Source organism: Podarcis raffonei, chromosome 8, assembly GCF_027172205.1.
Source record: "Podarcis raffonei isolate rPodRaf1 chromosome 8, rPodRaf1.pri, whole genome shotgun sequence".
NCBI classification, from domain to species: Eukaryota; Metazoa; Chordata; class Lepidosauria; order Squamata; family Lacertidae; genus Podarcis; species Podarcis raffonei.
Genome location: NC_070609.1, coordinates 69,456,811 through 69,480,395, shown reverse-complemented (window position 1 = coordinate 69,480,395; position 23,585 = coordinate 69,456,811). Strand labels below are relative to the sequence as shown.

General features: G+C 45.2%; 1 protein-coding gene across 3 annotated transcripts in view; it reads right to left on the bottom strand.

Moving 5' to 3' along the window:
* Positions 1-23,585, bottom strand: part of MMEL1 (membrane metalloendopeptidase like 1) — a 40,463-nt gene that overhangs the window by 1,729 nt on the left and 15,149 nt on the right. For all 3 annotated transcript variants that reach the window (XM_053400656.1, XM_053400654.1, XM_053400655.1), the window contains exons 6-22: positions 22,645-22,740; positions 20,883-21,001; positions 17,705-17,770; positions 16,812-16,946; positions 16,271-16,360; positions 14,740-14,876; positions 13,083-13,176; positions 11,162-11,290; positions 9,906-10,004; positions 8,387-8,470; positions 7,439-7,542; positions 6,233-6,291; positions 5,490-5,609; positions 3,833-3,966; positions 3,209-3,274; positions 1,349-1,444; positions 782-858 (exon numbers count right to left, since the gene is read on the bottom strand). In XM_053400656.1, coding sequence (XP_053256631.1) covers positions 782-858; positions 1,349-1,444; positions 3,209-3,274; positions 3,833-3,966; positions 5,490-5,609; positions 6,233-6,291; positions 7,439-7,542; positions 8,387-8,470; positions 9,906-10,004; positions 11,162-11,290; positions 13,083-13,176; positions 14,740-14,876; positions 16,271-16,360; positions 16,812-16,946; positions 17,705-17,770; positions 20,883-21,001; positions 22,645-22,740 — 1,705 coding nt within the window. The remainder of the gene's footprint in view (positions 1-781; positions 859-1,348; positions 1,445-3,208; positions 3,275-3,832; positions 3,967-5,489; positions 5,610-6,232; positions 6,292-7,438; positions 7,543-8,386; positions 8,471-9,905; positions 10,005-11,161; positions 11,291-13,082; positions 13,177-14,739; positions 14,877-16,270; positions 16,361-16,811; positions 16,947-17,704; positions 17,771-20,882; positions 21,002-22,644; positions 22,741-23,585) is intronic.

Below are 23,585 nucleotides of genomic sequence, written 5' to 3'. Positions count from 1 at the left end.
CGAGCAATGGGAGCTCACCCCGTTGTGGGGATTCGAACCGCTGACCTTCTGATTGGCAAGCCCTAGGCTCTGTGATTTAACCCACAGCGCCACCTGCGGCCCCTTTGGCAAACATTATCAGGATGCTAATTGCTGCCTGGGGAGGGAGGATTTTCACTAAAACTGCTTCTAGGGAAGGAAGCCTTAAACTCCCCCTCTCCATACACTTTGTGCCTGAGCACAATCACCCCTCACAATGTGTCTGATCAGCCACATCAGACATTGAAGGCACTCTTTTCTCACTTCCTACGGTCATGGCTTCCCACAAATAATCCTGTGGGCTACAGTTTGCTAAGGGTGCTGAGTTGCTTGGAGATCCCTATTCCTCACCCAAAATTCCCCGGGAAGAGGGATCAATTGCAAAACTATGCTGGGAATTGTAACTCTGTGGCTGCAATCTGACAAGCAATGGATGTAATAAACCTGGCAAAATGACACCTCGCAATAGAAAGTAAACAAGAGTTTTGGCAATCATTCTTGCTTTTTTGGCTGAGTGTGCTCGGCTCCAGAGGAATGACACTGGTGCAGCTGCTACACTGCTATGGAATGCTTATGAACATTCCAATTGTTCATTTCCCCCACTGAGAATCCTGGTGAAGCAGGGAAAGAGAGAGCTGTTGGTGAGAACGGGTGCAGAGAAATGGAAAGCTGGCAGTATTGCAAAGGTAGTGAACTGGTCCACTGGATTAGCGGCAGTCTGTGAGTGAGCAGAAGGTAGGAGAAGGCTTCATGGGGGCTTTACCTGTATTTCAGTGGACTGTGGACATCAGTCTTAATAGACTGGCTGGCGTATTCTGGCCTGTAGGAACCGCACCATACCTGGGAGATGGACAATGAATTTGATTGTAACTGAGTCTAGAAAGCCTCGGAATACCCAGATAAAACCATTCAAAATCCCAAAGCTTGAGACAGCTGAACAATGAATATTACAACCCATGGTTTGGGTGCAACTACAGCTCTGGGACTGCAAAGCAGCAGGATAATTGATACAAATAGACATGAGGTGAGCACAGTAGCTTCAAATGCCACAATTTTTTTGGAAGGCATATTTGCTGTGGATTTCGCTCCCACCCCTCGCAGCATATTTAGAGGGATTCCTCGCAGGAAGAAGGGGCCAGGCACACCAACCTCAGGGTATTAAATCTCATTCACCTTTTGAGCTTCTGACCAATACCTCTCCCACATTAAGGGAGCTGATGTGGTTCAGAAGAAGAAAGCGTACAAGCCAGACAAATACGTAACATTACATTAAATAAGTCCTCTTCCCTGCTTCCAAATAAATATTCTCCTTTCCCGTGACCAAAAACACCTGTGCAAAGTTGAGGAAGAAGAGCTGGTTGTGGGTTAGATCAAGCCCAGGCAATCTTGGTTCCTGTCCTTCTTTTGCCACCCATTTCAAATAGGCCTGTAATAATAATAATAATAATAATAATAATAATAATAATAATAATAGTAATAATAATAGTAATAATAATAATGATGATGATAATAATAACACCTAAATGAGTAGCTTGAAAAACACAATATCCTCCACCATTCCACTTGTTACATTTATATCCCACTATTACTCCAAGGGTTAAAGCTATGGTTTTCCCAGTAGTGATGTATAGAAGTGAGAGCTGGACCATAAAGAAGGCTGATCGCCGAAGAATTGATGCTTTTGAATTATGGTGCTGGAGGAGACTCTTGAGAGTCCCATGGACTGCAAGAAGATCAAACCTCTCCATTTTTAAGGAAATCAGCCCTGAGTGCTCACTGGAAGGACAGATCCTGAAGCTGAGGCTCCAATACTTTGGCCACCTCATGAGAAGAGAAGACTCCCTGGAAAAGACCCTGATGTTAGGAAAGATGGAGGGCACAAGGAGAAGGGGACAACAGAGGACGAGATGGTTGGATAGTGTTCTCGAAGCTACCAGCATGAGTTTGACCAAACTGCGGGAGGCAGTGGAAGACAAGAGTGCCTGGCGTGCTCTGGTCCATGGGGTCACAAAGAGTCGGACATGACTAAACAACTAAACAACAAAATTATTCCAAGGAGGTTATGGTGAGGCACATGGGCCTCTACCCCACTCCTATTTTTATCCTCACAACAACCAACCCTGCGAGGGAGGTTGGGCTGGATACTGCGACTGGCCCAAGGTCACTCAGAGAGCTTCATGGCCGAGTGGGGATTTGAACCCTGGTCATCTGGGCCCTGGACCTGATACTCTTACCACTACACCACCTCTGGCTAATAGTAAAAACGAACTCTTATCCCACCCCTGTTATTCTCACAAAACAGATTGCCGCCTCAAGATGCCCTAATTGCTAAATACGAAATCCACCTGTTGTAGGGCTGTCAGTGGAGTTTCTCCTACAAATTCTGAAGATCTCAGAAGCCCACTCCATAGTAACTCAGAGCAGGGCTTTCAGTTCTGTAAAACAGCATCCACTATCTGCACTTTCCAGAAAAAAGTGAGGACATTTTTGTCCCGACAAGTTTTCCCGGTGAGACAAATGGACTTTTGCTATGAGTATTGTGTATTGTTTTAGTTTTGCTTGACATGAATTGGCTTCCTCTCACCCCCACCCTTTTGTTTAAATGCTTGTTTGGCTGTTTTTATTGGATGTCATCTTGAGACGATGGTGTAGGTAGAACAACTCCCATCATCCCTAGCTAGAAGGACCAGTGTCTGGGGATGATGGGAACGTGCAGTCCAAAAACAGCTTGGAGACCCAAGTCTGGGAAATCTTGGTGTAGAAGGCAATTAATAAAATACTACTAGGGTTCTACTCTGAGCAAACTCAGTTGGCTACAGTACATTGGGTGGAAGCCAATGTCACACTCTGACAAAGTTTCATCTGGTCAAGCATTTCAGCTTGTCAGGTAGAACAATCTGCTCTCTTCCTCCCTGTGTGCTGTTCTGGGCGTTCTCCTGCCTCCCCCCCCAAGTGAATTTTGGGAGGTGTGGGGTGTGTGAAGGGGGAAGAGAGGGAGCAAAAGCCCCATTGCACATGCAGAAATCATTGTGCTGATGGGACGTCTTAGGAGAATCTCACCCACTATTCTCACCATCAACATCTGTAATAATATATAACCCAAAAGCAGAAAATTCAACCCCCAGTTTCCAGTCGTGAATAAGTAATCTTGCAGAACCTTTCAGTGAAAACACACACAATTTGAAATCACCTTGTAGGCCTGACGGACGCCTCCATTATCGGCAATGTTTTCTCCCAGTGTGTTGATTCCACTGACCTATGACAACAAATGCTCCTCAGTTCCACATACAGTTGTATTATAGCTCAAAATAATTTTGAACTTTTGAAATCATTGCACTACAGAGCAGACATTTTGTGACGGGTGACCGTGGCACTTCCTGAGAATTTCAGATGTGCTCACTGCCCCCCCCCCGCAGGGCGACTCTTAGCTTAGTGGATTTCCCTGTGGAGAGAATTCCACAATACGTGACACCACCCACAAAAAAGGGCCTCTCCCAGATACTCATCAAATGAACGATGGGCTAGGAAGCGGAGCCTTTGGAGCCTTTGGTGGCTGCCCACTGGAACTGGAAGGGCAGAAAGCAGGGAGCCCACCAGCAGGTGGCGCCAGAGTCAGAGCCAGCTAATTCTAGTTTTGCCCCCATCCTCCTCCTCCTCTGTCGAGTTCTGCAGGGGCAACACGGAGACTGAGAAGAAGGAAGGCAACAGGCATGGGCACCCCCTAGACTCATCATAAGTAAGAAGGTATGAAGGTGGGGGCTGATTGAGAGCATACTGAGGTTGGTGGGGCAGTGCCTCCGTGGCCCCAACTCACATTTTGTCCCCCTGCCAGCTCCCAGGTGTAGTTGCCATACTGGTAGATCATGCAGCGCGACTGCTCCTTGAAGTGGGTGGCAGAGAAGTTGCTCCACCAGTCAAACATGTTGCCCTCTTTGTCGAAATTCCTGCCTGTTTGGAGAGGAGGAGAAAGAAATGAGCAACCTGGTAGGGACCCACATCACAACACAGGGGCCCTAGGCCAGAGATGGTAGGCAGGGCCGCCTCCTTTTTATTTATGTGGAAACACAGTATTTGTAGACCACTTGCAAAAAAAGTTCTAAGTTCTAAAATTATATATGAACCACAGCTAAAATCCACTGCATACAGTGGTACCTCGGGTTAAGTACCGTATTTTTCGCTCTATAACACACACCCGGCCATAACACGCACGTAGTTTTTAGAGGAGGAAAATCCGTAGGCATGCCACCCATAGGCATTCCTCCATAACACGCACAGACATTTCCCCTTACTTTTTAGGAGGAAAAAAGAGTGTTATGGTGCAAAAAATACGGTACTTAATTCGTTCCGGAGGTCCATACTTAACCTGAAACTGTTCTTAATCTGAAGCACCACTTTAGCTAATGGGGCCTCCTGCTGCTGCTACACCGCCAGAGCCTGATTTCTGTTCTCATCCTGAAGCAAAGTTCTTAACCTGAAGCACTATTTCTGGCTTAGTGGAGTCTTTAACCTGAAGCGTACGTAACCTGAGGTACCACTGTATATATAAATATATATCTCCAACAAAACACGTATCAAAATCTGCCAAACTTGAGAAAGAGAACTAAGCTGTTTGACTGGATAGGTTTGCTATGACACTCCTCTCTCTGACACTCCTATGGTTTTATTTCTCTCTCTCTTCCTCCAACCCACCAAGTTATTTTCTCTCTCTATCTCTTTCTCCTACACTCCCATGTTTCTCCCTCACTCCCTCACTCTCCCTCACTCCCTCACTCTTTCTAACTCCCAGAGCTTTTTTTTTTTTTTGCAGGTGGGCACCATTGCCGTTCTAAGAGAAAGCCACTTCTGCCCTTTTCTTGGTATTGGCGGTTAGGCATTGGTATTGCACTGTAGATGGAAGAGGGGAGGTAACACCATCACCTGCCCCGTATATTGAAAGGTAGTCCGATAAAGAATTCTGGGGGGCGTGGCCCTGTCCGAAGCCTATGGAGGTGAGGGCCTAAGGCACACCCCGAATCGGTGACCCTGGGGGAGTTCCTAGTTGATGTGCATCAGCTGGACTCCCCCTACATGTGGTTAACCCTTCCTGGACTTCAAGCGGACAGGCTGAAGGTGGATATAGTTGGTTAGGACCAATGCCTAAGCCAATACTGCTCATCTCCTGTAACCAATAAAGTTGTGGCCTTATTTAGCCCATTAACCTTAATAATTGTGTCATGTGTCATTATTTCCACTGGGGGGGGAACTCGCCACGCAACAAGGGTTCGTTTTGAGCTCTGGCACCTTTTTCTACAAAAACAGCACTGCTAACACCTCTGTCTTTCTCCAAACATCCCTATGACTTTCTCCCCTCTCTTTTATTGACACCCAATTCTCTCTCTGTTTCTGAACACTCTTTCTCCCCATCCTTTCTTCCCAACCCAGCGAGCTACCAGGAAAGGGGCAGATCAAGATGCTCTGCTGACTTGCCTTACCGTTGTCATCAAACCCATGAGTGATTTCATGTCCGATTACCATCCCAATACCTCCAAAGTTCAGGGCTTGCGGCTGGTGCTTGCTGAAAAAGGGAGGCTGCAGGATCCCGGCTGGGAATACTACAGAAAATAGATGAAAAAGGAAATTATGATGGCAGTGTAAGATCATCCAGTGTGATAGATTTTGAGGGTGACTGAGGAACTGCATGGATTTCCTGGGTGCTAAGCCTCTGCTGTGGAAGCTACATCGTTTGCTGGCATGCTACTGGGTGCAGTTCAAGGTTCTTCTCTCAGCATTTAAAGCCCTGAGCAACTTGGCTACCTAAGGGTCTTCCTAGCCCCCCATATCCCTGCCCAGCAAGTGTGTTCTATTGCCAAGAGTATCACATGGTCTATAGGCGTGCACCAGGGAGGGGTGAATCTTACTTTCAGTTTCTTATTGTCCCACTTGAAAGTTCAGTTTCTCCACATTTCCATGCACGTTTGTGGGGTTCCCCACCACCACCCAAAAAAAGTCATCAGGAAAACCCAGCACCATTTCAGTGTGAATTTCTTCTTTGCATGCCATTTTGCCTAATATCAACTTTCCTGCAAAGCTATTGCAATGCATTTTTTCTTTTGTTTCATCACTAAAACATGCATTTTTCACTGTTAACGTACCTTGGAGTAAGTCCCACTGGTTTACTTTGAGTAGGCATGTTCAGGGTTGCCACCTAAATCTGTTGGAATATTTTGGGACTTACCAATTTGGTTCCGGTTAGGGGAGTAGAAGGCATTGACCACAGCAGCACCAATTAACCATCTGAAAGAGATCACCAGTGAAAGCCGTTGTCAGGATCAGTTCCAACTCATGTAGCATGATGCAAGGAGGAAAACACCCACACAAACAGAGGTGGGGCCCCAGCACAACAATGGGACATTTGCTAACATAAAGCAGTAGAAATTTCCTATTATTTGAAGATTGAGCTTCTGAACTCTGTGCTGACCCTCATTAGATAAATGTCATAGAAGCATTTGTAGGGGGGAGTTAGAGGGCAGGGAATTCTTTAATATTTCTTCTCTGCAAGCTTCCCCCATCATTTCATTTCCATCAAGATTCTGAAACAATGTTTGGATTTGGGGCAAAAAGTTTGAGGGGGCCTACCCCCCTCTGATTCCCCTCCATGTTAAGCAAATCATGTTCCACCCCATAGCAGTGGTGCAGTTAGGTTCATAGGAAACTCTCATACAGAGTTAGACCATTGGTCTATCTAACTCAGTATTGTCTACACTGACTGGCAGTAGCTCTCCAGAGTTTTAGACGGGGAGTCTTTCCCATCCCTACCTGGAGATGGTAAGAATGGAACCTTGGACCTTCTGATCACAAAGCTGATGTTCTATGGCCTAGTTTCAGATTTTGGACTTCATGATCTTACACACACCCTCTCGTTTGATGGAAATGTGAATTGCCTCACTCATTTTGGGGTTTTCTCTTCATTCTGCTGGGCGAGGCCCTGGATCTCTGCCCCAAAGTCTGGTTTGTAGGGGAAAATAAGCAGGCACTGGAGGTTTAAGAGCTGCTGAGTCTCCCCTAAAGATGCCTTCTGCTCTCTGAATACTCATATTATCTTGGCAAAATGAATAAATGTGGCCCTCAAGGCCTTTCTATCTGACCCCTCGGGCTCCCCCCTTTACTCTCCCTGATCTTCACCCTCTTTTGAATGTTTTTGTCTGGCTGGAATGTGACCTGGGTCTCTGAAAATGCTTCTTGCTTGGCTGAATGCAGGACAGAGAGAGTGTGCAGAACCCAGCCTATTCTACAAAGGTAGAATTTACATTTGTTGTTCTGCCCACTTTTGCTTCTCTCCCCATTCACCCACTAGCATGCGGCCCCTGGATTGTGGCCCCCAGGCTGAAAGTGCTTCCCCTGTCCTGTTGCAAGACATCATGCTATCCATAGAGATACGCACAGGTCTTGGTCAACCTTCTCACGGAGCTTCCTCAGGCTTTTCTGAGCTCCATGTTGGAGGTTTTGCAGGATGTTCTGAAAGTACTCATGCTCACTGAAGTTCAGCTGTAAAAAATAAAAATAATACAAGCATTTGTCTTGAAGGTCCTTTTGCTGAGTTGTTGCCCCTATTACCAAGTAGACATCAATGCCCAGTTACATAGAAAAACCAAAGGGAGTATGATTGTGTAAAAATAATTGTCTTATAAAGCATGTCTACCAGCAATTATCGTGGGTGGTGCTGTGGGTTAAACCACAGAGCCTAGGACTTGCCGATCAGATGGTCGGCAGTTCGAATTCCTACGACTGGGTGAGCTCCCGTTGCTTGGTCCCTGCTCCTGCCAACCTAGCAGTTTGAAAACACATCAAAGTGCAAGTAGATAAATAGGTACCACTCCGGCGGGAAGGTTAACAGCATTTCCGTGCGCTGCTCTGGTTCGCCAGAAGTGGCTTAGTCATGCTGGCCACATGACCCGGAAGCTGTACGCCGGCTCCCTTGGCCAATAAAGCGAGATGAGTTCCGCAATACCAGAGTCAGTCACGACTGGACCTAATGGTCAGGGGTCCCTTTACCTTTACCAGTAATTATAGACAAAAGGTTGCATCCAATGAAGAAGGGATAGCTCAGTCAGTAGAGCATGAGACTTTTAATCTCAGTGTTGTGGGTTCAAATCCCATGTTGGGCAAAATGACTTGTGGTCATGGGGTTGGACTAGATGACTTGTGGTCAATTCCAACGCTACAATTCAATGATTCTAAGTTCTACTCAGGGAAGACCCAACAAAATTAATAAACCCAATTTAGTCATATCCCTTAAAGTCATTGGGTCTACTCTGAGTAGGACTAGCAATTGGCTACAATCCCAAAACTGTCCTTAATGGAAATGTCCAGGTTTCGCCTTCACACTTACATTTGTGTATTCCCGATCTAGCTTTTCATTCTGACCTTCGAGAATGTAGTCCGGGTAACCTATCTGCTCTCTAATTGCAGTCACCTAGAAGAAGACAGCAGAAACCAAACCCTCACTTCCTGCCTTTCTCCAGGACCATGTGAAATACAAGTACTGAAGAAATGAACCTATGCTGCCAATTCTTGTAGTAGACTAGTATAAAGTAAGCAGCACATAAGCAGCACACAAAATGCTACCAAACCATTCTACGTTCTAAATCTTATATTAAAAATCCAAAAATTGAGAGGGCTATGTACAAGATCTACTACAGAAGCCACAAACAGAAAACTCATTCAAATTGTATCCAAAAGGAAGATTCAGTCTTTAAAGTTCCTTTAGCCAGGCTCCTGTAGATATCAACAAAGGTAAGTTTGATCAAATGAAGTGTCGGCAATGTTGCGCTCAAGGGTTAGATATCAACAAGGATAGGTTTGATCAAATGAAGTGTCGGTGATGTTACGCACAAGAGTTAGACAGGGTGCTGGCATTTGTCACCTGTTTTGCCCATGAAAAGTCTCGGGCTTCTTCAGTAAATTTGTTTATTTATTTTACAGTGTCTGTATACAATTTTTCCAACCTTTCTCATTCATTTATTTTTTAAAAACACCACAATATTTATTTTACACCACTGTTTGCCATGGGTGAGGCAGGTTACAATACTTCAGAAGATCCAAAGCACACCAATATTTATTTCTCAATGAAGGTGCAAACTGGGGGTGGGGGATAACCTCAAGACTGGGGGTCCAAATCTGGCCCTCCAGGCCTCTCCATCTGGCCTTTGGACATCACCCTAGGCCATTACCCCTGTTCAGGAGAGGCTTCGTACTGGTCCTGTTCCCCATCCTTCTCAAGTGCTTTTGCCTGTCTTTGAACTGAGATAATCCTCTGGAACAAACATGTAGAGAAACCTCTGATTTTTGCATAGCTGAAATGCAACTTACTGTATACCTGCTTTCCCCTCTTTTTCAACCAGAGGGGCACATGGCCTAGTGGGGAACCCTTTGGAGACAATATGTTAGTGGTGGGCAGGGCCAGAGGCAAAGTGAGCAGAGCAACACATATAATTTTCCCCCTTTGTGCTGTAGGCTAGTTTCTAAGTGGACTCACACCACTCTATCCTCTGTGAAAGCATCATCAGAGTTCAAGGACATATCCCAACAAGGCAAAAGCACTCAAGGAGGATGCAATAAGCGATGGTGAGGGGTGTGTGGTTGGGGAGGGGATGCTATCTGTGGAGAGTTTGGGCGGCCAGATAGAGGTGTATGGAGGGCCACATTCACCCCCCTGACCTGGGCTTGCTCACCCCTATTCTGCATCTTGTATGAAAATTCTCCATTGCTTCATATTTGAGAGACACAGAGAAATGTTCTTCATAAGATATATGAACGTCTGATATATTTGTTACCCTTTTAAATATGTAAAAAAAATCATGTCAAATTTCATCAGTGAAAACTATTCTTAGACACACATTTCTTCTGACCTTCTCCCGAGCTTTCCCTTTCGATGCTTCATCCATCCACTGCAATTCATCCAGTGTCTCGATAAACACTTCACGAATTTTCTCAATGAGGTCTCGGACCTGAGGCAAAAATAGATGGGGGAGATATAATTCTCATGCCGTTTATAATAACAGAATGTAGAGCTCCAAGTGAAGATCAATCAGGTGTGGGCCATAGGCCCCATCTCTCCGGGGCTCTGGGTGCCTGAGCCCCCACAAAATTACCCATATAGGGGCTGTGCATCTACAAAATGTGGGGAGAGGTGTGAAAAGAGTGCAGATATCTGGCAGGAGGGGAAGAAAGAGCATGGATTTGGGGAGGTGGAAGAGAACACAGAGTTGGGGGAGAGAGAAAATGTGACATTTGGATGGGAAGGGTGCAATTGTTGCTGTGCTACTGGGGCTTGTGCTGCACCCTATGACAGAGGTTCTCAACCTGTGGGTCCCCAATGTTGTTGGACTACAACTCCCATCATCCCTGAGCTTTGGCCTTGCTAGCTAGGGATGATGGGAGTTGTAGTCCAATAACATCTGGGGACCCACAGGTTGAGAACCGCTGCCCTATGACATCATGACACTACGGCGTGTGTCATGATGTCACGGTGTGGGTGTCATGATATTACGGTGTGGGTGGGGCACGCCGGGCACGTACAGTGTGGGGCCCAAGTCAGTGCCGTTGGTGTGGGCTAAGCTGGGCACATTAAGGTTGTTTCTTTGCTAGCAGAAATGTATCTGTGTCAGTTCCCATCCTATATCACAGCATAATCAAAAGACAGAACCATGGGCTTGTTTGGACATCACTGCAATTCACACTTTCAAATGGCTATAACGAGGTCAGTCATTTTCACTTCCAGTTTCACATTAACCACAGTTTAGCATTGCCCCCAAACTCTAAACTGAGGTTACAGCTAGCAACAGTTTCTTGGGGAAAACAACAACTTTATAAACTGTGGTTTGAAGTGGGCTTCCTTCACCAAACAAGTCAGGATCAAGCTTTAGGTTTTGGGGTTTGGATGCTGTGAGAAACTGCAGTGAAACCTTCCAAGCTTGAGGCCTATGTGAGGGTCCAAGACTCATCTTCTCTCATTATTGTAATGCTAAACTAGAGTTAACATTACACTGGAACCAGCTTTATGGATAGGACTGTGCACCTAGGTGGAGGCATGATTCACAGTGGCTGGGATGGTGAGGGGGGTAGGAACATGGAAAAATTAGAATATCAAGAGACAACAACATACCATACTTTTGCTCTTGCCAGCAAAAGTCTCTCTAACATACAGAGCTCCTACTGCATTCTCCATGTTGGTGTTGACGTAGCTCACGCATTCCCGCCATCGAGCTTCTTCTAGCATCATGCCATAAAGTGCCTTGGAGAAAAGAAGTCCCAACACTTCTCTCATCATCCAGACCACATAAGGCCTGCTCCCAACATCCCTTCAGCTGGCTTCCGAACCCCTTATCTGCCCAGCACAAGCTCCTTGTTCTTTGCTCTAAGGTTGACCACAGTCTAGACCCAGGGGTGGTCAACTTTTTTATACCTACCACCCACTAATGCATCTTTCTTGATGGCAAAATTTCCTTACTGTCCACCAGTGCTCAACGGAAGGAGGATTCAGCTTGTGCCATAGAACCCACCATCCACCTAGAATCCTGAAATGCCCCCTAGTGGGTGATAGGAACCAGGTTGACAACCCCTGGTCTAGATTATCTTAATGCCCTCCTGCAGGGTGGTGGTGATGGGGAGAATTAGATCTGGCTGGGGAGCCAGAATGTTTATCACTTCCACCTGCTATGGGCCAAGTTTGACAGGTCATCCACCCATCAACCACCTGCCATTGCAGTGATGTCAGATGACCCCCCTTTTTTTTTGCCTGCATAGTTTGAAAGCAAACCATCCTGGCAAAGATGCAGCCTTCATCAGCATATCCTTGGAGCTTGCGGAGTGCTTGGACTGGGGCTGCGCAATACCCAACTATCAGCTGATTGCTGAGTACTGTGAAGCGCTACGCTCTCGGTATATCTCAAAACAATGCTATTAGGTAAATAAATAAATAAACACAAATGAAATAAATACAAGCCACAAAAGGAAATATGTAAGACATCAAGATACAGAACTAAGAGGCTGTAGCTCAGTAGCAGAGCATGTGCCTTGCAAGCAGATGGTTCCCAGTTCAATCTCTGGCATTTGATTTCTGTTTTGTAAATGTGATCTGTTCAGGGCCAATAATTCTATTCATTTTAATCCAATCCAATAGATAGTGCTCTAAATGTTTAGAGTAGAGTTTACTTATAGTCAGTCCTTTTTGGGGGTGGGGGGAGACGCGGGGGTACACATACCCCTAAACATGTTGTGAATCTTTGTACTTTTGTCCATTTCCTGTATTTATTTTTCCTGATTTGAGCTATAAAAATGGTGATTTTCTTGAGTCAAAATGAGAATACAGTGATACCTCGGGTTAAGTACTTAATTCGTTCTGGAGGTCTGTTCTTAACCTGAAACTGTTCTTAACCTGAAGCACCACTTTAGCTAATGGGGCCTCCCGCTGCTGCCGCGCTGCCGGAGCACGATTTCTGTTCTCATCCTGAAGCTAAGTTCAGCTACTATTTCTGGGTTAGCGGAGTCTGTAACCTGAAGCATATGTAACCTGAAGCTTATGTAACCCGAGGTACCACTGTACCCCTAAACATTTTTTTTAGAAAAAAACCACTGCTTATAGTGAACAGGAGACTAATAAGGCAATAGTTACATGGCTGCTCAGGATAGCCTTTTATATATATATAAATTGGGATAATTACAAAGGTTAACCATAATTTTGTTAAAATTCCATTTTGGTCTATAAGAGTGAAAAGGTTAGCAAGTGGTGATGCTCACCAATCTGTATATTTTTTTTAGTATCTCAGCAGAAATCCCATCAGAGTCTTACCAGTGAAATAACAAGGAAGTAAAACAATAAAATAGGGCAATAAAACAGTAAAATTGTGAGAGCAGCTGCCTCGCCTTGCCTCAGAGGTCGGCGGCCATCTTGATAATCCAATTGCAACATACGTCTAGAAGTTCCCCCCTCCCAAAGAAAGTGAAAAGTACCTATAACACTAGTAAATGGCTCCGCCCAAAATGATATCAGTAAAACCTGTGAGTAAAAAGTGGGAGAGTGTTACCTTTCGGTAGTTTGCCCTGGCCTCCTTGAAACGCCGGCTCAAACCGCTAACTCTGTCAAGTACCAGGCGCCACACCAAATAGTTCTGGATTGTGCTGGGGGTGTATTTATACATGGGGGGGGGCACAGGAAGAGCAGAAGTTAGGAATTGTTAAATGGGTTGCTCGCTACAATTACTAAAACCCTCTTGAAATTTAAAACCCCTCAGGGTGATTTTGAACTGATAAACATATAGGAAGGAAGGGGTTAGATTGTCTCTTTCCTCCCCGCTGCTCCCATTACTGCATCATTCAGTAAAAGACACTCTGAAGCATATTTAATGCATAAGCTCTGCTATAACTTGCAATGCAGTCCTCAGCCTATTTACTCAGCCATTAAGTCCTGCTATGTTTAATGCTATGTTTAATGAGTACTCAGCCCTGAGTGCTCACTGGAAGGACAGATCCTGAAGCTGAGGCTCCAATACTTTGGCCACCTCATGAGAAGAGAAGACTCCCTGGAAAAGACCCTGATGTTGGGAAAGATGGAGGGCACAAGGAGAAGGGGACGACAGAGGACGAGATGGTTGGACAGTGTTCTTGAAGCTACTAACATGAGTTTGACCAAACTGCGGGAGGCAGTGGAAGACAGGAGTGCCTGGCGTGCTCTGGTCCATGGGGTCATGAACAGTCGGACACGACTAAACAACTAAACAACAACAACAACAATGTTTAATGGAGCTGTGCACATAGCGCTGCAGCCATAATAAGTCCAATGTCATCATTTAAAGAGTGACACTGAGATCACTTTCAACCCATACACTGAAAGCACTATGATGCCAATTTAAGCAGTCATGGCTTCCCTCAAAGAATACGGGTCTCCCAACAACTCTCATCGCACTTGAACTATAGCTCCGAGAATTCTTTGGGGGAATCCATGACTGTGAAGCACCATGATACTGCTTTAAATGTATAGTGCAGATGGGTCGCTCTCTCTCTCTCATACTCACTCACTCACAGTGTCTCTTTCTATTCATTTTCTCTCCCTCTTTCTGTGTTTCTCTTTTACTCAGTCATGCTCTGTTGGTTTTAGTTTAACTCAGTTTCTCTCTTTTCAGCTTTAAGTTCACGTCTTCACATTTCAACATCAGTTTGCAAATAAATAATAATAATGATGATGATGATAATGTTTTGCCTAATATACACATTTTTTGCAAAGCCATGTAACTTAATAAATACAATGCATTTTTGCTTGTTTGTTTCACCAATAATAACCGTGTTGGGTTTTTTTGCAAGACGATTTCTCTAAAATAATGCACTTTTGTACGTTAGTTTCACTAATACGTGCATTTATAGGCACACTCTACTCTAGCATATGCATTTTTGTTCATATTACCTGGCTGGAAAACTAGAAAGAAAAATTCAGAAAAGTGTGAATTTTTGAAAGATGTCTGTGTTTTGATCTGTGTGTTGCTTGGGGAAATGCAGATTAAGTAAATTCGCCTCTAAATGTGGACTGAATTGTATTTCTCCCCAACTCCTCTTCTCTTTGTTTGTTTCTCTGTTTTACTTTTTGCTTCTCTTTTACTGTTTCATTTTCTCTCTCTTTATGTTTTTATATATGCTCCCTTCTTCTCCCTCCCTTCTCCCACCTCAGTCCAAGAAATCTGGCATCCCTACCTGGCTGAATAACTGGCAATGACAGCTTTTAGCTCCCGAAGATATGGCATTCCGTGCACGACCACCTCCTCATTGGGACTGATCTCAATGTTAACCGAAGACATTACATTTTGGATGAAGAGTGTCCAATTGAACCCCTAGATGAGAGAGAGAGAGAGTGGGGGAAGGGGGAAAATGAAAACAAGTCCTTTAAAAAGATATTGGGAAATTCCATTTTCATCCCTCCGTGGTCCTGCTGAAATTGTTTTTCCTTGAAATTGACATAGCAAAGGGATTTGCTCAATGAATTTAATTCCCGATATATGTACAGTATATAAAAAAGTGTGGAGGAATTGATTAGGAAGTGCAAAAGCTGGTGGACACACTAGTTCAGGAAATCCAGTTTGGTTTATATCAAATCACAAAGACTGGATTCCTTAAGCATCCCTAGATAATGCATTCCTCATGCACGTCCCATTCAAAGGTATTTATCATCATGCAGAAAAGGATTCAGAGTGCTCTAAGGAACCCTGGTCCAGTGCTCTTCAATCTTGCCCAGATGCTGTTGGGGCACAGCCCACATCTTCCCTGAATCATCCATGCTCCATGCACAACCTGTGATGTAGGATGCAATTGAAGCATCCCTGACAGGTGGCCACTCAGCCCCTGCCTGAGCATCTCCATGCCATTTCCTGAGGCAGTCTGTTCCATCGCTGATCAGCTCTAGCCATTCTGAAGTCACTTAATGTATAGCTGAAATCTGCTTCCCTATAATGCCCACCCATCGGTGCTAGTCCTGCCCTCTGGGTCCAATCGAGGCACAGGCCAAATGAAGCTTACCAGTAGTAGTTGGTGGGGCAAGTGGGGCTGTGTTGCTCTCCTGCCTTCCTAATGCTGCACATCACTGTTGCTTACCAGGGGGAGGGGAGCAAGGCAGCAGGGAGCGCAGCAAGGAGCAGGTGCAGGTGCAGTGTTGGGAGGGTCAGATTAGCTCCACCATTGCACCCACAGCATGATCCCCACTGCCTTGCCCCTCCTCCTCTTCTCAGGAAGTGGTAATGATATGTGGCATTAGAAAGCCGGGAGAGCAATACAACTCCATTTGCCCCACCAGCTACTACTGGTACGCTTCATTTTGCCTGTGCCTCGATTGGACAGAGCAGGACTAGGTTCTGAGGCTTCCTTCAGAACATAGTCATGGCCTCCTCTACTGCTAACTAGGGGTGGGGGAGGTTTCAATTCATTTCACATGTAAAGACAAACAGACCTAATTAGTACTTTCCTAAACACATTGCAAACAGAAGCACTATCACCCTTTGAAATTCGCACATCTCTGAATTTTGTAGAGCAGATCTCCAGGCACACAAAAATTGCAAACTGCTGTAGAAATGTGGAGAACTGAACTTAAGAGCGTGAAACCCAAAAACTGTCAGAAACCAACATTGTCAGATTCACCCAACTCAACTGGCTATTACTAAACAACATTTTATGTTTTGGAATCTGAGATTGTCATTCCAACACCACCTTAGGGAGCAGATCTTCAAACACTTACATTTAGTTCAAACTTTTCCTGGAGTTCAGCAACAGTCATTTTGTTGTATAGCAAAGTCACATCATGCCTTTCCTCTGTGGGCACTGTAGCCTAGAAAGCAAAGATCAGAGTTGCCCTCATGTTGTGCCAAAACAGAAATTTCAAGGACAATTCGGAAGTTACTCCTTGGATGGGACACCCAGAAAGTTCTCTGTCCATTGGCTCAAGGGCTCTTTGTGAGTTATCACATTGTGTAGTGGAGGAATCCAATGGAACAGTTATGCTGACAAAAACTCATTGCTCTGGCTATTGCACAACAAAGTCACCAGCAATGTGCTTATGTATTCTCATGCATCACAATGTTCCACTGGCACAAAACATTTCACCACTAGAACAAGTACACCACTATGTGAGTTTAAATTAGTGCTACATTTGATACAACCCAATGGGTCTACATTTGAGTATACTAACATTGGCTATAGCCCTATATATACTGCTGTCCTCATTCCCTTTTGAATTTACTCTTCAGCTTTCAAAAAAGAATAAAAAATGCTGTACTCACATTTGCTACATCTGTTTCAAATTCCATAACCTTTCTCATTTCTTCCTGGACAAAGTTGTCATCTTTGGACATATTCATATCTTCTCTAATCATCTTGGCAATGAGGACCATGTACTGGAAGTAAGCTTCCCTCACCTAAACAGAGGAGGACAAAGAGAAGATGTTAGAAATTTGCATTTAAGCACAGTCCAGAGGCAATAAATTCACCAGGCAAAGTTGTTAACAGTCAGAAACACTGAAGGTAGAGATTACCACTGGATAGTTCAGTGGCTTCCAATTTGTTTGATAGTCTTACATCTGAAGTATAAATATCTAAACCAGAGATGGGGAGCCTGTGGTCCTTCAGTTGATGTTGGACTACAACTCCCACCGTGCCTGACCATCAACAGTGCTGGCTGCAGCTGATGGGAGTTGATGGCCAACAACATCTGAAAGAACATAGCCCCCCAAAAAAAGTGTTCTAAATTATCTGGGACTGGTGTCTCTGAAGGACCACCTTAGGGTTGAGCTTGGCTGTTGATATTTTAATCAGCAGAGATGCAAGAAAAGCTTAGTAGGCTCAGGCCAGAAAATGAACTTTGGGGTCTTGTAACTAAGAAGAAGAGATGACCTCCTATGAGCACCCAAACTCTTCTCTGTCTCAGATTGAAATAAGAGTTGAAAGCATTTGCCAAGAGTAGTAAAAGTTCTGGGGTGTGCAGAGATTGTCATAATCCCCATCAATGTTTTAGGATATCTCCCTCAGACCAGCACATAAACCATGAATGAAGCAGAGAATAGAATAGCAGCTATTTTAGTAGATTGTTGACAGGATGTGTGGGATCCCTGGAATCTTTCAATATTGTGATGTTCAAAAGGTGAAAGTGAAGTTTGGAAGCTGTTAAAATACTTACTCTTTGGTAGTTGCCATCACTAAAGTAGTAATCTCTTGAGGGCATTCCCAACCCAGGCTGGTCAATCTGGAGGGAAAGAATCTCTCTTATTGTGTAGGAAAGGATTCAACAGAAGATGTCAGTATCAAAAACCCATCACTTGGAAGACGACCAAATGATTTACATATGGAAGGCCCCAGATTCAATTGCTGACATTTCTAATTCAAAGAATGTCCAACTCTGGGATATTTCTTATTAAGATGCAGAGGAGCTGTTACCAATTAGAAGATACAATACCGAGCTAATGGACCAATCGTGTGACTCAGCATACAATAGCTTTAGGGAACCAAGTGAAGGTTCAATCCACAGCATCCTTAGGATCTCAAGTAGCACACCACATATAGCAGGGATAGGCACCCTCCAGATATTGTTGGACTACAACTCCCATCAGCTCCAGACAGCATGGTCAATTGTCTGAGATGATGGAAGCTATAGTTCAACAACATCAGGAAGGCACCATGATCTGTCTTCTACTTGCACAAAAAAAATCACCTGTCTTTTGCTAGAGCTGGTGGTTGACTTGTCCTTTAATACCGAGCAGAAACAACTTGCAATACAGTGGGTTATATCTAAGTTAGCAAGATGCATTATTTTCAATGGGTATACTTGGGAGTATAAGGAGAATGGGTAACAACCCAGTCCTTTCTGTTTGGGGAAACAGCACACGAAGCATAGCATACCAGTTTCTTACTGTTCTAGTTCTTTATTTGGAGATGCTGTTTATTTCAAGGACTACTGTATTTTTCGCCCTATAGGACACACTTTTCCCCCTCCAAAAATGAAGGGGAAATGTGTGTGCATCCTATGGCGCGAATGCAGGCTTTCGCTGAAGCCTGGAGAGTGAGAGGGGTCGGTGTGCACCGACCCCTCTCGCTCTCCAGGCTTCAGGAGAGCTGCAGCGCCAGCCCCACAAGGTCGGGGGACAGCGGGGAGGCGGAACGCCGCCATCCCGCTGTCTCCCAATGTGGTTTGGAGGCTGACAGCGGGGAGACGCGTGCTTCTCCCCGCCGCCAGCCCCGCAAGCTCCGGGGACAGTGGGGAGGCGCAGCATGTCTTCCCGCTGTCCGCGGACCTGGTCTGCAGGCGGGCGGTGGGAAGAAGAGCTCTTCTCCCTGCTGCCTGCCCCGCAAGCTCCAGGGACAGCTGGGAGGTGCAGCGCGTCTTCCCGCTGTCCCCGGACCTGGTCTGCAGGCGGGCGGCGGGGAGAAGAGCGCTTCTCCCCGCTGCCTGCCCCACAAGCTCCGGGGACAGCTGGGAGGCGCAGCGCGTCTTCCCGCTGTCCCTGGACCTGTTCTGCAGGTGGGCGGCGGGGAGAAGAGCGCTTCTCCCCGCTGCCTGCCCCGCAAGCTCTGGGGACAGCTGGGAGGTGCAGTGCGTCTTCCCGCTGTCCCCGGACCTGGTCTGCAGGCGGGCGGCGAGGAGAAGAGAGCTTCTCCCCACTGCCTGCCCCGCAAGCTCTGGGGACAGCTGGGAGGCACAGCGTGTCTTCCCGCTGTCCCTGGACCTTGTCTGCAGGCGGGTGGCGGGGAGAAGAGAGCTTCTCCTCGCTGCCTGCCCCGCAAGCTCTGGGGACAGCTGGGAGGCGCAGCGCATCTTCCCGCTGTCCCCAGACCTGTTCTGCAGGCGGGCGGCGAGGAGAAGAGAGCTTCTCCCCGCTGCCTGCCCCGCAAGATCCGGGGACAGCTGGGAGGCACAGCGTGTCTTCCCGCTGTCCCTGGACCTTGTCTGCAGGCGGGCGGTGGGGAGAAGAGCGCTTCTCCCCGCTGCCTGCCCCGCAAGCTCCAGGGACAGCTGGGAGGTGCAGCGCGTCTTCCCGCTGTCCCCGGACCTGGTCTGCAGGCGGGCGGCGGGGAGAAGAGCGCTTCTCCCCGCTGCCTGCCCCACAAGCTCCGGGCACAGCCGGCCCCAGAAGCGCCTGGGGGGGAAATAATTTTTTTCCCTTTATTTCCCCCCCAAAAAACTTGGTGCATCCTATGGGCTGGTGCGTCCTATGGGACGAAAAATACGGTACATGCAATTTCCACCTGCCTAGATGGACTGTGTTTCAATGGAATTGAAATAGTTTAGAAATTATTTATTGTAATTTTTATGAGTAGATTTCTGTTTAATTTTTATATGTTGATATTTAATATTATTCTGTACTATTCTAATGATTGTTGACTTTATTTGATGTAGGTTGCTTATTTTAAAGTTATTATCACATTTTTGTATTGCATTAGATTGTTATAAGGTGCATATTCTTTGTTTCTTCAGCTTGTAAACTGCCTCGGGTATTATAAGATAGAAAGATGGTATACAAATTAAAAGTGATGATGATGGTGATGAAATCTTTTTTTAAAAAAATAATAATTATTAAAGATTTTTAAAAAAAAATTATAAAAAAGAGAAAAAACAAGAAAAAAGACAAAACAGAAAAATAGAAAGAAAAAATACATCCATCATTCTCAAATTTTTAACTTTCATTACCTTCTTTCTTTGACCTCCTCCCCCTCCCCTTCCTTGTATCCTGGTTAATAATTATCACAGCAAATCCTTTCCATAGTTCATAATATTTTGTCCTTACATTACCTTAATCTATTTTCATCTTGTCTTATAGCAAACCTTAAAACTTAAATCTTATTTTTACCAACTTCTCATAACCATATCATTAACCTAATTCTTTAAACATTTTTACTAGAACCAAGTAGTTCCATTTCAACATTCTTCTAACATTCATCAATTATTTTAAAACAGTCCTAATGATAAAAGAGAAAAAAGGTAAAACAATCCAATCTTCATCCAGCGTCCCTTCCTCCTGGTCCCAGATTTTGTCAGTCCTTTTTGTCCCATTGATCTAGCGCATTAACCTGGTATCCTTATATCACATTTTTGTATTGCATTAGATTATGATAAAGTGTACATTCTTTGTTTCTTCAGCTTGTAAACTGCCTTGGGTATTATAAGATAGAAAGATGGTATACAAATTAAAAGTGATGATGGTGGTGATGAAATCTTAAACAGATGGAAGAGGACTAGTAGAAGACAATATCCATAAAATATTGGGTATGGGGGAGTGAAATGTACAAATGCATGTAATGTGCAAAGAAGAGCAGCCCACCAACCTAAAGTACCACAATTCCCTGATTTGATGCTTTCTTACATAAATTATATTTCTGCTGGAATCCCGGTCGTCATGCCACACAAACATGTCAATGAGGACCCGTGCGTTATATTGAAAATTCAATAAGGCAAGCTTGTCTTCTATTTTCCAGTTTGGCTCTGTGGCAAAAGGATTAAAGAAAAGAAAATGAGATTATTTAAAAAGCTTAATAATAATAATAATAATAATAATAATAATAATCCTATTTCAACTACTTATGTATCACAATTATCTCTAAACTATAACTCATGACTAAATCCAATTGAAATCAAATGTACAAGTTGCCACCAGTGTAAATTCCTACAGCCTTTCCAAGGTCACAGGATTAGTCAGGAAATAAATGAGTAACATATTTGCAGTGTACATTTGTATAATACTTTGAGTTCTTCCACCCAATGAGGAAGATGGATATGTTGATTAGGGCCCCTGAATTCTTCGCAGGTGTTAATCCAAGCCAATGCCAGGATTGGAGGCAGCAGGGTGGGTGGGGTGCTGCCTTGGGGGCTTCCGCCACCTGAGGTGGCTGCTTCACCCTGCCTCATGGGTGGGCTGGCCCTACTAATCTGGCATGGAAGCTTCAATAATAATAATAATAATAATAATAATAATAATAATAATAATAATTTATTATTTATACCCCGCCCATCTGGCTGAGTTTCCCCAGCCACTCTGGGCGGCTCCCAATCAGTGTTAAAAACAGTACAGCGTTACATATTAAAAACTTCCCTGAACAGGGCTGCCTTAAGATGTCTTCTGAATGTCAGGTAATTATTTATCAATGCCTTAGACCCAAATGTTGGATGGTAGCTTCAGCTGCATAGGCTCCATAGACCTACACCAGTCAACAGACACATTGGGAATTAGTGTCCACCACTGTGCCACTGAAAGCCAGCTGGCATTGGCGTCAATGCCCGGTGAAATCTTGTGGAAAACTCATGAGATCTCAGGGAGCATGGAAGATCTCACGAGATCTTGGCAAGATCTCACTGTATACTGCTGGCAGTGCTGCTTCTCTTCCAGCAGCAGAGGTGGTGTGGTGCCAATGGAGGTGGGTGACGTGGCAGTGGTACAGGTGGTGGTGGTGTTGCAGTGGGTGGCACAGCAGTGTGGGGCAGCACTTCCCCATTTTGTCTCAAGCAGAGAAATGGGGCACGCTGCCCCTGCAGGTTGAATCTACTGTCCCCAACTGGCCACCCATATAATCCACATAGAATGATAAGAGTTGGAAGGGCAGGGCTTCACCCCATTAGGGCATCACCCTCAGTCCTCACCCAAGTGCCAGAGTTTGGGATTCAAAGTGTTATAGCTTCTTCTTTGGCGATCACTAGTAGCCGAGTAAGATTGTCTTCCATAAACATGGTTTTAACAATGAGTCTGCAAATGACTGTGGAGGCCAATTCTGGACCCACACGTCCTTCCACAGTGGGGACATAGATTTCCAGGCAGGAGTTGATCATGGTGAGGGTTTGCCAAGTTTGCCTTCCTCCTAGCACATTTCTCCCTTGCGTCCTGAGTTCTAGTGTCTTCAAAGCCCATGACACCTTTGGTAAAGGCTGTTCTCCTACTGGAGCGCTCACAGGCCAGTGTTTCCCAGTTGTCAGTGTTTTTTTTGTTTTTTGTTTAGATTTGCCTCATCCCTGCTCAAAGATGGGCACCCTCCTTTATTTACTATTATTTATTTAATAATGTATACACTGCTTGGTTGCCAACAACAACAACAACAACAACAACACCCTCAAAGTTCCCCTGGCCTCCTTGTTACCATTTGTAATATTCCAGTCTGCAGAAGCCACTGGCCAGCCTCCAACCGTGTGCAAGACCTCGAGCAGAGGCAATGAGTCGTGTTGCTCTATGATGCCTATGAATGGGAAAGGAAAGGAAAGCAGCAGGAAAGAAAAAAAAATGAATGAGAATAGGGATCCTAGCACAGTCATACATCGGGTTACAGACGCTTGAGGTTGCATTTTTTTTGGGTTCCGGATGCGCCGAAACCTCAAAGTACCGAAACGGGTTTCAGGAGTCACACATGCACAGAAGTGCTAAATTGTGCTTTGTGCGAGGACAGAAGCACCGAATCACAACCTGCACAGACACAGTGCTGCGGGTTGCGAACACTGTGGTTTGTGAATATGCCTCCTGCACGGATCACGTTTGCAACCCAAGTATCCACTGTACCAAGGAATTGGAAGATCAAGCTCGGTGTTGCCTACACTGATTGGCAGAGGCACTACAGGGTTTCGGACAAGGGAGATTCGCAGCTGCAGCTGGAAATGCTGTGGTTTGAACCTGGGAGTGTCTATATGCAGAGCTCCAGCCACAGAGCTATGGCAGATCCCTGAAGATAAAGGAAGCTACGTCATACTGACTCAGAGCTCAGTATTATCTCCTTAGGTTTGCAGTGGCTGTCCAGGACCTCAGACAGCTCCCTCCCAAACCTGGCTGAATATGCCTGGAGGTTTCTCTCTCTCCTCTTTCCCATGCAGGCACACCAGCCTCCAGTGCAAGCTGCATCCCAACACTTGCAACATGTAGCATGTCACCAATCAGCATTGGAGACGACAGAAATAAGTGCATCTAAAACAGGTATCTGAAAGAAGAAATGACTATAGGAAGCTACCATACATTGTCCGACTATTGGGTCCAAACCTGGGACCTTCTGCATGCAAAGCAGATGCTCTGTCACTGAACTTCCCTTCTCCTAAC